Below are 11,919 nucleotides of genomic sequence, written 5' to 3' on the forward strand. Positions count from 1 at the left end.
TAGGCCAGAGGGGTGAGTGAGATACAGGGTCCCACCAACACCCTCCCCCCGCCGCAATGTAGGGCCTAACTCTGAAGAGTGGGTGGGATGACGAGATAGGTATAAGCCCTGCAGAGGAAGAGGAATGGGTTTACTCTGTAAAATAATAATGCAAATAACATGTCAGCAGCTTTGCAGAGGGACCTAGATGTGGTCCCGGGGAAGGAGGGGGGCCTTCCCAGGCTGACTGGGCTTGGGCTGGGAGCCCCACTCCACCCCCTACCTGGGAAACATCCCAGGACACCCTGCTTAGGCCTGGACGGACATCATGGCTTCAAAACCTCATCTTGCCATTCATCCCGCTGGAATTCCCTTCAGAGGCAGAAAGGTGTAAGATTTAGGAATCCTCATCCTAGAAAGCAAGCAGCCACCTCACAGGAGACCCTGGGATGCGTGAGAAGCAAGCCCCAAAGTGAACACAGTGCAAAGCAGAAGTTGGTCCCAAGGTCCCCGGATAAACTAGGGCGCGCTCCAGGGCAGTCAGACCTGGAGCAGTCAGCTGGCGGTTGCCGAGTCCAGCCCTGCCTCCCAGGCTGCAGGGCCCTGTCTCAGAAGGCTGGAGGTGCCCCCTTAAGCTGCCAGCCCCCGCCTCCTCCTTTCCTGCTGGCAGCGTCTCCAGACAGAAGCTGGGCTCAGGCTAGCATTCACACCCCGGCACTCGCCTGTCTGGCTCTCACAAAATTATCTGACACACTCAGAAGCGCCAGGAGGAAAACAGATGTGGGGAAGCTCTGGGACGAACAGACAGACACAGAACCCACACCGCCCTCTGCCCATCACCATCTTTCCTCCAGCCCTTGGCCTTGACCGTGCTCCCAAAGCGGGGAGCAGCCGGAAGGGGATGGAGCTCAGCCCAGGCCAAGTGGTTCCAGACCCGCTCAGAGTCCCGGCCAGTTGCCTGTACTTTGGGTCGCAGCTGCCTCCGTCTGAGGAGGTAATACCGGCCCAGAAGCCTGGGCTGAGGGCAAGGGGTGGCTTGGGAGAGAAGGCTTGGGGTGGGCAGGGAACTGGACAGGACATGGGGGTGGGGGACGGGGAGGCTTGGCACACAAGTTAAGCCCGGCCTCCCCAGATCAGCACACCAGAGACTTCCTGAGCAGGGGCTGCCCTGTGTGAGAGGCCAGGTGGGCAGGGGGGCCAGGTTGGGGGCCTCACCACCTTCTTTCTCTGCAGTGTGTCCCATCCCTGTGCTTCCCTGCCCTCGGTCTCTCTTCCCTTCTCTCCTGTTGCAGTTTTGGGACACCTTCCCCCACCCCCCGCTCCCAGCCCCTGACACTGTTACCATTCTGAAAACACCACCTCCAAACCCAAAACTAAATAAATAAGATGATGCCCCACGGGAAGGTGCGAGAGGGAGGACGGCACCCCTACAATCGGTAGTCAGGCCTCCGGAGCCCGGGCCGGGATGGGGCCTCAGAGCTGCGAGCTGCCGCCTGCAGCAGTGCTGGCGCTTGGGCCCTGCTGGCTCAGCGAGCGACAGCTGATCCTGCGGATGGAGTGCAAGGCCACGGTGCAGCAGCCCCGCAGCAGGGAGCTGATGTTGTAAATGGGCTGGCCCTGGCGCCGCTGGGAGCGGCAGAGCCAAGCCACCGTGGGCACGGCTGGCACCACCACCGCCAGCAGATCCACGATATAGTGGCGGCTCCAGTAGCTCCTGGGCTCCTTCTCGGCTGCGGCCGCCTCCTCCTCCTCTTCCACGGGGCACGCCACGCCCACCGACGGGCTGGGGTTGGGGTTGGCACCAGGGTGGTGTGGGGTGGGCCCCCGCGTGATGGGCTCCGGGGCCTCGAGCTCGTCACCCACCGTCACCACCACTGCAGAGTTGGGGTCTCTGGGCCCCAGGGGGTGGGGATCCAACTCCGGGCACCTGTCCCCTGACTTGGGGACTGTCCCGGAGACCTGGGCCTTGGTCACTTTCTCCAGGATGGTGTCCAGGTCCGGCTGGTACTGCACGAAGTCCGTCTGGATGGCACGCTCCTGCATGCAGCTGGCCTGCACGCCGGCCTCCATGCCGCACAGCAGCTTCTCGTAGGTGTTGCTGGCGGGGAAGCGGGGGCCCAGGCTGAAGGAGCCGTGCAGCGAGGAGCCCTCCTCGGGGCCGCAGTCCACCCCTGAAGATAGCAGGCTGCTGGCCTCCAGTGCATCCGTCCGGCTCAGAGTGTCGTCGGTCGCCGCGAAGCCACTGTCAGCTCCGTCCTCCACAGAGGCGCCTGGGTGGTCACCCAGCAGGCGGTCGCCGCAGACAGCGGGGTCGCTCAGCTTTGTGTAGGTGGAGCTACGGGTAAGGGAGCGGGCGGGGGACCCGCCGGCCGACTCGGCGGCGCCGTCCTCCTTGGCGAAGCCGTTCTGGGCCACCTCCATGCTGTGCAGCAGCGTCTCCAGCTTCTTGTTCTGGATGTTGATGTCCACGAAGTACTTCTGCAGCCCCTTGTCCTTGTCAATCAGGTTGTTCTTGACGGTGTCGATGACCTGCTTGAGCTGCTTGATCTCCTTGCGGGCCTCCTTCAGGGCCAGCTGGGCCTCCACGCGGTGGCACTCCTCCTCGATCCAGTCCTCCTGCATGCGCGACAGCTGCATCTTCAGGTCATCGATCTCCGTGTCCCTGTGAGCAGATGAGACACACATGCTCACCGCCTGGCCTGTCACCATCACCAAGGACAGACAAGGAGGGGGCTGTCCCCAAGGACACAGGGCCTGTGCTGCTGCCCCTCAGAGCTGAAAACAAAGGAACGACTCAGAGTTCCTTCCTCACCCTCTTTATTCCATCGGGGAAGCAGTGGGGACGGGAGAGGGGCCAGGGCTCAGGACACGAGAGACCTCCTCTTCAGGGACGAGAATGAGCCACCATCTCCTTGCCACCCCCTAGAGCCAAAATGCAGACAACTGTCCACATTTATATCCACTACCCAGAGAAGACAGTAGACGATAAAGATTCTCAGTTTAAAGAGCTACCGCTATAAAAACTTAATACATCCATTTAAAAATCTTAACATAAAACAACAAAAACTAAACCTAAAATCTCTACTCTGCAGAAATGGATGTGGCCTCCTACAAAAGCCGGTGGTGGAAATTTTCAATGGAGGCGATTTGGCCAGAGACCCCGGGGAGAGAGTGATGATCCACTTTGTTTTTATGAGAGAAATTACTGCCTTGAATGTAGCTGATAATTTTACATCTTCCCTCAAGTGGAGGGATAAGAAGTGGTGGATGAATCAGAGGAGAATGATGAGAACAGAGTGGCTGTCTTTTATCCATGCTAGATGTTTCCTCTCTGTATCTACTCTAGAGAGGGAAGACCCAAAAGATTGCTGGAAAAGGCACAGAGCTATTCCCGAAAGAAGAGGCAAGAGCAGGCAAACGAGACGGTCAGAGGACTCTTGTCCAGAAACTCGCAGGCTTTTAAAATCCCTGAGGCATAGATGAATCCAGGGGGTGCAGGGGAAGGAGGTGAAGTAGAAAATGATGCCATCAAGTCCAGAGGTAAAGCCAGGGTGAGACTGAACAGGATGGACCAAAAGCAGTGAGAAAGGAGGAGACTCCTTCATGGGACTGAACTCCCACCCTGGGTGCTCCTCCTTCGGCAAACGTCTTAGTGATCCGGCCCACACGCAGCCACTCAGCCCAAACCCTACATTCACACAAATAAAATCCAAAAGGCACGACATCACTTTGGATTTTATGAGTCCAGCAGAGTGACCAACCCAGCTCAAGCACCATGCACTTTTCAAAGTCAAATTAGAAATTCAGGAAATGGGCCCAGGAATCTCACTCCACAAAACACTGAAGGGACTGGGCCTGCGGGGCTGCAGCGGCCACAAGGTCAGCAATGGCATCAACTGGAAGGGGAAGGAGGGGAAGGGCTGCCCAACAGGATACAGCTTGGCGATGGACGTGGGATGGCAGCAGGGACCTGGAGCTGCTCAAGAGCTACGATAACAGACATCCCCACAGGTGTGGGGATAACGTTCATTCCTCCTGCCTCAGGGTGGGGAGCTCACTCTAGGATAACCCTCCTCACTGACTGTGAGCCCTGGCAGAAAGAGTGAGTCTGAAAGGAGGGACTGGGCATGCTCAGCTCAGCTGGGCCCCACTCCTCCTGGGAGCCAGCAGGACCCCAGAGCTATGGCTTCCCAGCCCTGTCTAGGTCTCAGGGGGCTGCAGGATGTTACATTTGAACTGGGTCTTATAGGATGAGTTTTCCAAGGGAGCAAGATGAGAGAAAGGGTATCTTAGAAGTGGGGACACAATATATGAAAGCACAGCGTGTAGAAGCAGAGCTCCTTCTCTGAGGAGGAAGTAGGCTACAGCGGGAATGAGAGGATCAGACTGAATGCTCAGAGCCTGTGAGGAGGCTGACGATACAGCAAGTACAGAATGGCCACAGGTACTACAAGAGTATCAGGTGCAGAGGCCGGGGAGCTGAGGTGCAGGCGTGTCCACTACAGGGCGTCCTGCCCAAACCACACAGGGCAGACTGTCTGCTCTGAGCCACAGGGCAGCCCTGGAAAGGAAGCAGGGAGATGGGCTGTCTGCTTCCCGAGGACATCAGTGTAAATGGCCAAGCAGACGCAGGGCATCAGTGAGAAGACAGTGGGAAATAGAAATAGAAATCCTAGCTCTACAGACAAGGAGGTCCACAGAATGCCACCTCTACCCTCCCCAAGTTCAAAAGCACAACAGATACAAACTGGATCAGCTACCTGGCAGAGCTCTGGTCAAGAGAGACACGGTCACGCTCACTGTGTGCTCCAGTTTACATGGAATATAATAGACAAATCCACAGAGGCAGAAAGATTAGTGGCTGCCAGGGACGGCGTGGCTGGGGAGAGATGGAGCGTGATTGTTACTGGGAACAGGGTTTCTTTCTGGAGTGATGGAACTGTTCTAGAATTAGATACTGTTGATGGTTGCACCGTTCTGTGAATATACTGAAAGTCACTGAATTGTTTACTTTAGATAGGTGAACTGGATGGTATGTGAATTACATCTCAATAAAGCAGTTATATTACAAAGAAAGAAAGAAAGAAAAGATGAAGGAAGGCGTGGTAGTGGTGGCCTCCCCGCCTGCCCACCAGCGCTCTGCACGGCACCCTGTCCAGCTCACGGTCGGCTGCGTATCCGAATTGACACAGTCTGGAGAAGACGGGTAGGTGATGAAGAGATCAGAGGGCAGCCCTGAAGCTTCGATTATAAAGATGAAGCCGCCAGCCTGGAAATGGGGAGGCCGGGAGGATCAGGTCTGGAGAATGAGCTCAGACGGGCCCACGGGGGCTCCTGGGAGACCCCTAGGCTGGGTGGGAGCTCCGAGGAAGGTTTCTCACGATCTTACATCATCTACACGTGGATGAGGAGGAAGGCTTCTGGGGCCTGAACTGGTGGGTCACGAGCCCCTGGTGACCCCCTGGGAGGAAGCAAAGGAGGGCTAAGGGGTTGTTTCTCCCCCACAGAGACAGGTCAGCCAGGAAGAGTGCCCTGTGCCGCTCCTCCCCAGGTAGAAAGGAGCCAGGGCACGAGAAGTGGCCAAATGGGGCTGCCAGGCTACAACTGGGAGAGCACTGCCGTGGGTGGGAGGCCCGATAGACCCTCGCAGGGGAAACTGCTCCAGGCCTGGCCCCAAGAAGCTACCTGATGCTTCAAGGAGCAGCTGAAGAGCCCCCAGCCACGCCTTCCTCCCAGAGATACTGCAGGGCCCTGGCCACCCGCTTACCGGTCCTGGAGCCGGTCCTGTGTGTCCTTCAGCCGGGCCTTCAGATGCCGGATGCACACCTCCTTCTGCTGCAGGGGGGTCAGGTACTGCTCCGGGGTGGGAGGCTTGATGCCATGGTTGTCACTGCACAGCGTGTACTTCATGGCGCGCCTGCCGGGGACGCTTGTCAGCAGGGAGGGAGGAAGGGGCCTGGCGAGGCGCTGTGCCTCCAGGAGCTAGGGGCCCCGCCTACGCATTCTGGTCCCCTGGCCACTGAAGCGCTGCAGGCCAGGCCTCCCCCACGGGGCCCCTGTGGGCACGAGAACACGCAGCCCCTTTGGGAGGTGGGTTTCATTAAGGCTCTTTCGAGCACAGCATCAGGGTGGGGAGCTCAGGGCTCCTCTAGCTTGGGCTGGGGAGACACGTCACAGAGCGCGTGCACCAGCCTGGCGCCGCCCGGGGTGGCGCCCCCTCCGCCAGCCCAGTCCCGGCGCCGCAGCCCAGAGCTCAGGTGTCCACTCTCCCAACCCAGAGACCAAGGCTGAGGGTGGGAGAGGTCTCCCCCTCCGTGTAATTATCCTGGGGCCTGCATGGTGGGCCAGGATTTATCTACTGTGTATGTGTATATTATCCTGGGGCCTGCATGGTGGGCCAGGATCTATCTGCTGTGTATGTGTATATTATCCTGGGGCCTGCATGGTGGGCCAGGATTTATCTGCTGTGTATGTGTATATTATCCTGGGGCCTGCACAGTGGGCCAGGATCTATCTGCTGTGTATGTGTATATTATCCTGGGGCCTGCACGGTGGGCCAGGATTTATCTATCTGCTGTGTATGTGTATATTATCCTGGGGCCTGCATGGTGGGCCAGGATTTATCTATCTGCTGTGTATGTGTATATTATCCTGGGGCCTGCATGGTGGGCCAGGATTTATCTGCTGTGTATGTGTATGAGTGATTTCGTGTGAAAATCTAGTAACTATGGCAGCCACCGTTTGAGCCGTCTCTGTGTTGTCATCATCACTACCGCCTCAGCATCCAGCGTGTAGAACACTGTGTGCAAGACTGGTACTAAGGTGGCAGCCTGTCCTTACACTGGCATAAGGTGGGTGATAGTTGATATAATATTAATAATGCGTTCGTTTTCTTAGTGTTTTACAACTTTGCTTTCAAAGAATCACATTACCCTACAGTATGCCTTTCTCTCCCAATTGGAGAAAATGCCTATCAGCCTATCATCACAGGTAAGAGGTTTTTAGAAAAATGTAACAATGTTTCTAATACCATATTTTGAATATGACTGTAATACTGTATGCCGTAAAAACTTTATAATGATTCATTCATTAGATAAGCTAGGCAACCATTGCTAGCTTCTCTGTTATCAACGCATGCACACTATACCTGTAAATAAATACGAATTTCTTTTTCACATGATCTTTTCATTTTTGATGTCTAGTCTTAGTAATACATGTAACAGCTACAGTGTTTTGTATCATGTAAGACAATATTGATGTACTGACAGATGATTCATTTTAAAAACAATGTAAACTTACAGTATCAATAAATACAGTATATTGCTGTAAATGTATTTTCTCTTCCTTATAATTTTCTTAACATTTTCTTTTCTCTAGTTTACTTTATTGTAAGAATACAGTAAGTCCCCTATATATGAACCTTCAAGTTGCAAACTTTCAAAGATGAACGTGTGTTCCCATGTCCAATCACATAAGTTAGTTCACATGGCTGGTGTACTTTTCCAGGTACTGTACTGTAAGATTAAAAATGTTTTCTTTATTTTTTGTGTTTGTTTGTTTTTCATGTATTATTTGTGTGAAAAGTGTTATAAACCTATTACAGTACAGTACTATATAGCCAATTGTGTTAGCTGGGTACCTAGGCTAATTTTGTGGGACTTATGAACAAATTGGACTTAATGAATGCGCTCTTGGAACAGAACTCGTTTGTATGTAGGGGGCTTACTGTATAGTTTATAATACATATAACACACCAAATACATGTCAATCAACTCATTACGTGATCAGGAAGGCTTCTGGCCAACAGTAGGATATTAGCAGTTACGTTTTGCGGGAGTAAAAAGTTACACGCGGATTTTCAACTGCACGAGGGATCAGTACCCCAACCCCCTTGTTGGTCCAGGGTCAACTGCTCTAGGACACCAGCCCATGAACACATTCACACAAACGCAGGCAGACCCTTTCCATCTGCATGTGCACGCTCTGGGGGCACACGTGAGCACACACGGGAACACTGGCTGTCTCTGGGCATTGCCCTGTTCACAGCTGTACCCTGCAGCCACAAACACCCTAGCACAGGGTGGCGCAGACGTGCGCATGTGTGTGTGTGTGTGTGTGTGTGTGTGTGTGTGTGTGTGTGTGTGTGGTGAGCACGCCCCGGTCCCATCAGGGCCGAGGAGGAGGAATTCCCACCCAGTGGATGAGGGAGGGCCGAGGCTTTCACCCAGGGAAGGGGAGCACCCCATGCCACCAGCAGACCACGGCCAGGCCACCTCAACTCACAGCTTCCTGTCGGCTGTTCTGTTTGGGAAGAAACCTCCTTGGATTTTGGCTTAAACACCTGGGCGTGTTCTCACACAATTTGGCAGAGGCCTTGCCGCCATCCAGCTCTGTTCCTTTAGGGGACGGGGTGTCCCAGGTCTAGCAAGAGGCAATCACATTTTATGGATGTAGAAAAGACAGGCCCTGGTGGGGCCCATTTGCTGAAGGAGCCAAGTTGGAGGCAGTTTTAAAAGTTTTGGGGAAGCTGTCTAACATTTACCGAGGAAAAAGTATTTGTAAATTGTAAACTGTTGAAGAGAAAGTGTGGACAGAAGTGGAGGGAAAGAGAAACTATTCTCTTCTACTCACTCAGCTCCTGGCCTCTAAGTTTAACTCAAGTCAGGTCACACACTGGCTTGTTTTCTGTGTGGCAAGGGGAAGAGGCGCGGTGTCGGGTGGGACCTTGGGGTCCCCTCTGATGGGCTCTAAGAAATCTCCTTCCAAAAGAGAGGAAGCCAGCAAGGGCCCTGAGCCCCATGTGTTAGGCCAGTAGACATCCTGGTGCCCTGCAAAGGCTATGGCGAGAGGGACCCAGAGCTGTGGTGAGAAAAAGAGGCCTTTTCCCTGTGCCGGCGTAGAGGAACCAGGATTACTTAAACTAGTAAGAGCTGAGGATTATAAAGGAAGTAACTATTTTAACTTTTTTCCATATGCTTTCACTAGTTTTCCTTCTCAATGTAACATTTAACACTGATATATTTTTAGTCACTAGCTCTTTGTGGGAAAAAATATTTTTTAATATAGTATATATTTACATATATACTATACGTACCTGAGAAGAGAAGTATACTACAATTCATATCCCTCAGCTAGTCTCACCTTGGAACACCTGGCTACTTATAGTGAGGCTAGAGCCGAGGCACTGCTCACCAGCAACTCTGGTGGTGGCAAGGAGACCCTTGCATGGAAGCAGCTCTCAGCTTCACGGCTGGGACTGCCCCCATGGGTTTCAGTTATGACATGTGTGGCAAAAATCTGCTACCAATAAAAAAGTATTAAAGTTGCCAATTATACACTTTTCAAAAGGTAAATTAATGCATCATCAATCTCACTCACACACTACCACCACCCCCCACCCCCGTTCTGGGGGCAGCTACAGACAGGATGCTGGGGCATGGGTCCAGCATATGTGTGTCACCCATCATGCATGTCATGGTGAAAAACTCAGAACTGCCGCCTCAGTGTGATCTGGTCACACAAATGACACTCACTCAAGACAAGCCTTCCCAGGAGGAGCTCTGGCCATGGGAGCTGCAGGCCAGACTCTCCTGGCCTTCTCTTGCCTACGATTCTCAAGTTGAACCAAAGTCCTAATGAGAGCGGTTACGCGTTACGGGCCAGCAGCAGTGTGTGGTGGGTGCAGATATCAGCTCCCTGAAGCCTCCGGGTTGTAAGCTCCACTTTACAGATGAGGGAGTGGAGACTCAGACCGATTCACATCCTAAGCCCGTGCTCCCCGCTCACGCTCCTGGGAAGCAGGATGGGCGCCGCCATCACAGCCTGCACGTCCTGGTCTCTGAGGACCCACTGCTCTCCTTACCCGTCTCCCCAGCCCGATCCTGCCTTTCCTCTTTGCTGAGAGCCCAAAGCACACGCTGCACTTGTAACACACTTCGCTTTCTAGAACAACTCCACTCTGCCACCCTCACAGTGTACCACCTAGAAGAGCAGGCTGGCGGACGCCATGAGCTGCCTCCCAACATCCATTCTTGCCTTTTCTCCAACAGAACTCCCAGTTTGCTGGGGTGGCCCTACACTGGGAACCACTAACTCTCCCTGTAGCCAGTCATACCTGGCACCAGCCAGCACAGTATAGACAGAATTTCCTGGGCAATGTGTCCTGTCTCAAAAACACGAGTCTCTGGGGGTTCAGGGGCTTTGGCCTTTCTACCTTCTTCCTTCCTGGATGCCGACCTGATGCCTGGAGGTGTAGGAGCCAGCTGTACACCAAGGATGGTGGAGATGGGGTCCCTGACACTTCGGGGAGCTGCCCGCCTCTGGCCCCTTGTTTTGAAAGCATCACCCCCAGTTTGTCTCAGCTACTGACTTTGGTTACGTGCAGCTGGGTATGATCATACCCATCTTACAGATGGGAACTGAGGCTCAGAGAGACGTGACCTGCTCAAGGTCACACAGCGGGGAAGTGTGCTAGAGTTGGGGATGGTTAGAACGTCCACCTCCCCCGACCCCCAGGGCACTCAGGGTTCCAGCCAGCTTGGCCAGCCCGGGTGCGAGGGAGTGGCTGGTTACCTGGGCGTGGGGCTGCTGTCACTTCCCTTGCAGGAGCCCGAGTTACTGCTGCTGCTGAGGGAAGAGGTGCCGTGGGCATCCCGCACGCTCACGGGGGGAGAGGTGCGCCTGGAGGCAGGAAGAAGAGGCAGGTGCTCGTTCTGGCTGGTGGGCAGCTGCGGACACTGGACGAACACCGCCAGGCCGCTGCGGCCCAAAGGGCCCCCACTTCAGGGTCACCGCCGGGGAGAGAAGCGTGGCAGGGGGATGCACAGACAGGGGTGACAGAACAGACAGTGCAAATCAAGGTGGAAAACCAGAAGGAGGCCGGTCCTCGGGACTCCCCAGAAGGCTGAGCAGGGCTGCGGGCCAAGGGTGGGGTCCCAGCTACCCCTACCAAGGGTCCTCAACTTCCAGGGTCCCCCAAGCCCAGAGGGAAAGGTCCCTGCACGGACTGAAACAGAGGTGGAGAGGAATGGGGCAGGCAGGAGGAAGGACAGGAGGAGGGGCGCACGGGGAGGCCAGGGGAGCCTGGGTGGAAGGCTGCATGCCGTCCCTGCAGTAACTGTGAAGATCGAACAATAATACTGGTGACGGCAGGGATCCAATGGTTTAAGTCTTCAGAGAACTTTTACACCCACTGTGTCATTTGAGCCCATAAATAGTTCCTGAGGCCAGTGTGAGCAAACCCATTTTAAAGATGGGAAAACTGGGGCAACAACTTGCTCAAAAACAAGCCGGTGTTGGACTGGAGACAGAGACCCTCCCTGCCCCCACCTTCAGAGGCCAAGGCTCCGGGCATTGGGGAAACTCACCTGCGGGATCCAGCAGAGGCCCGTCTACTGCCTGGCAGGGACATGGCCATGAGGCTGTGGGTCCGGGTGAGGGGTGGGATGGGCGGTGTCCCCGGGGCTGAGGAGAGAGGGTGGGTTGGGGGGGCCGCGGGGGTGGCCGGGCCCGGCCACGTCATCCTCTCGCTGGGGCCGCTGCCCGGCATGGCTTCTCCTCTCACCCTTCAGCAGGACACCCAGGACCGAGCTGGGGGCTGGCAGGCCAGGCTCAGGCCACAGCTGCCTCCACCAACAAATTTAGCAGGCTCTCACCCCACCACCCGACTTAAAATCACGATCATCAGAGCCTCAGGGCGGGCAGAAATCATCAGTCCAGCCCCGTGTCCTCCACATGAGTGAATGTGCCCCAGAGAGAACAAAGGCCTCGCCCAAGGTCACTGACACTGGGGCAGGGCCTCCTAATTGGCTCGGCCCAGCACTGAGTCCTCTACGCTCTAAGCCAGGCCCCCAGACCCCTGACTCTCGGACCCCCACCCCCACGCTGGTCAATCCTCCCTCGGCGGGGGCTGCAGACTGGAGGCCTCCTGGAGCAGGACCA

General features: G+C 55.1%; 1 protein-coding gene across 3 annotated transcripts; it reads right to left on the minus strand.

The window, feature by feature from the left end:
- Positions 1 to 1,452: 1,452 nt before the first annotated feature.
- Positions 1,453 to 11,527, minus strand: SNPH (syntaphilin; the record flags this gene model as incomplete). Of its 3 annotated transcripts, none has more annotated exons than XM_082670839.1 (4): positions 1,453 to 2,641; positions 5,747 to 5,896; positions 10,552 to 10,659; positions 11,346 to 11,527. In XM_082670839.1, the coding sequence occupies 4 exons, from the start codon at positions 11,525 to 11,527 to the stop codon at positions 1,453 to 1,455; spliced, it is 1,629 nt and encodes a 542-aa protein (XP_082526965.1). The 3 variants fall into 3 exon arrangements, with proteins under 3 accessions (XP_082526965.1, XP_082526964.1, XP_082526966.1); XM_082670838.1 differs by having other exon boundaries at positions 10,552 to 10,758; XM_082670840.1 differs by lacking the exon at positions 10,552 to 10,659 and having other exon boundaries at positions 11,346 to 11,395.
- Between the last annotated feature and the right edge of the window lie 392 nt (positions 11,528 to 11,919).

Source organism: Grampus griseus (assembly GCF_964374135.1).
Source record: "Grampus griseus genome assembly, chromosome: 14".
NCBI lineage: Eukaryota > Metazoa > Chordata > Mammalia > Artiodactyla > Delphinidae > Grampus > Grampus griseus.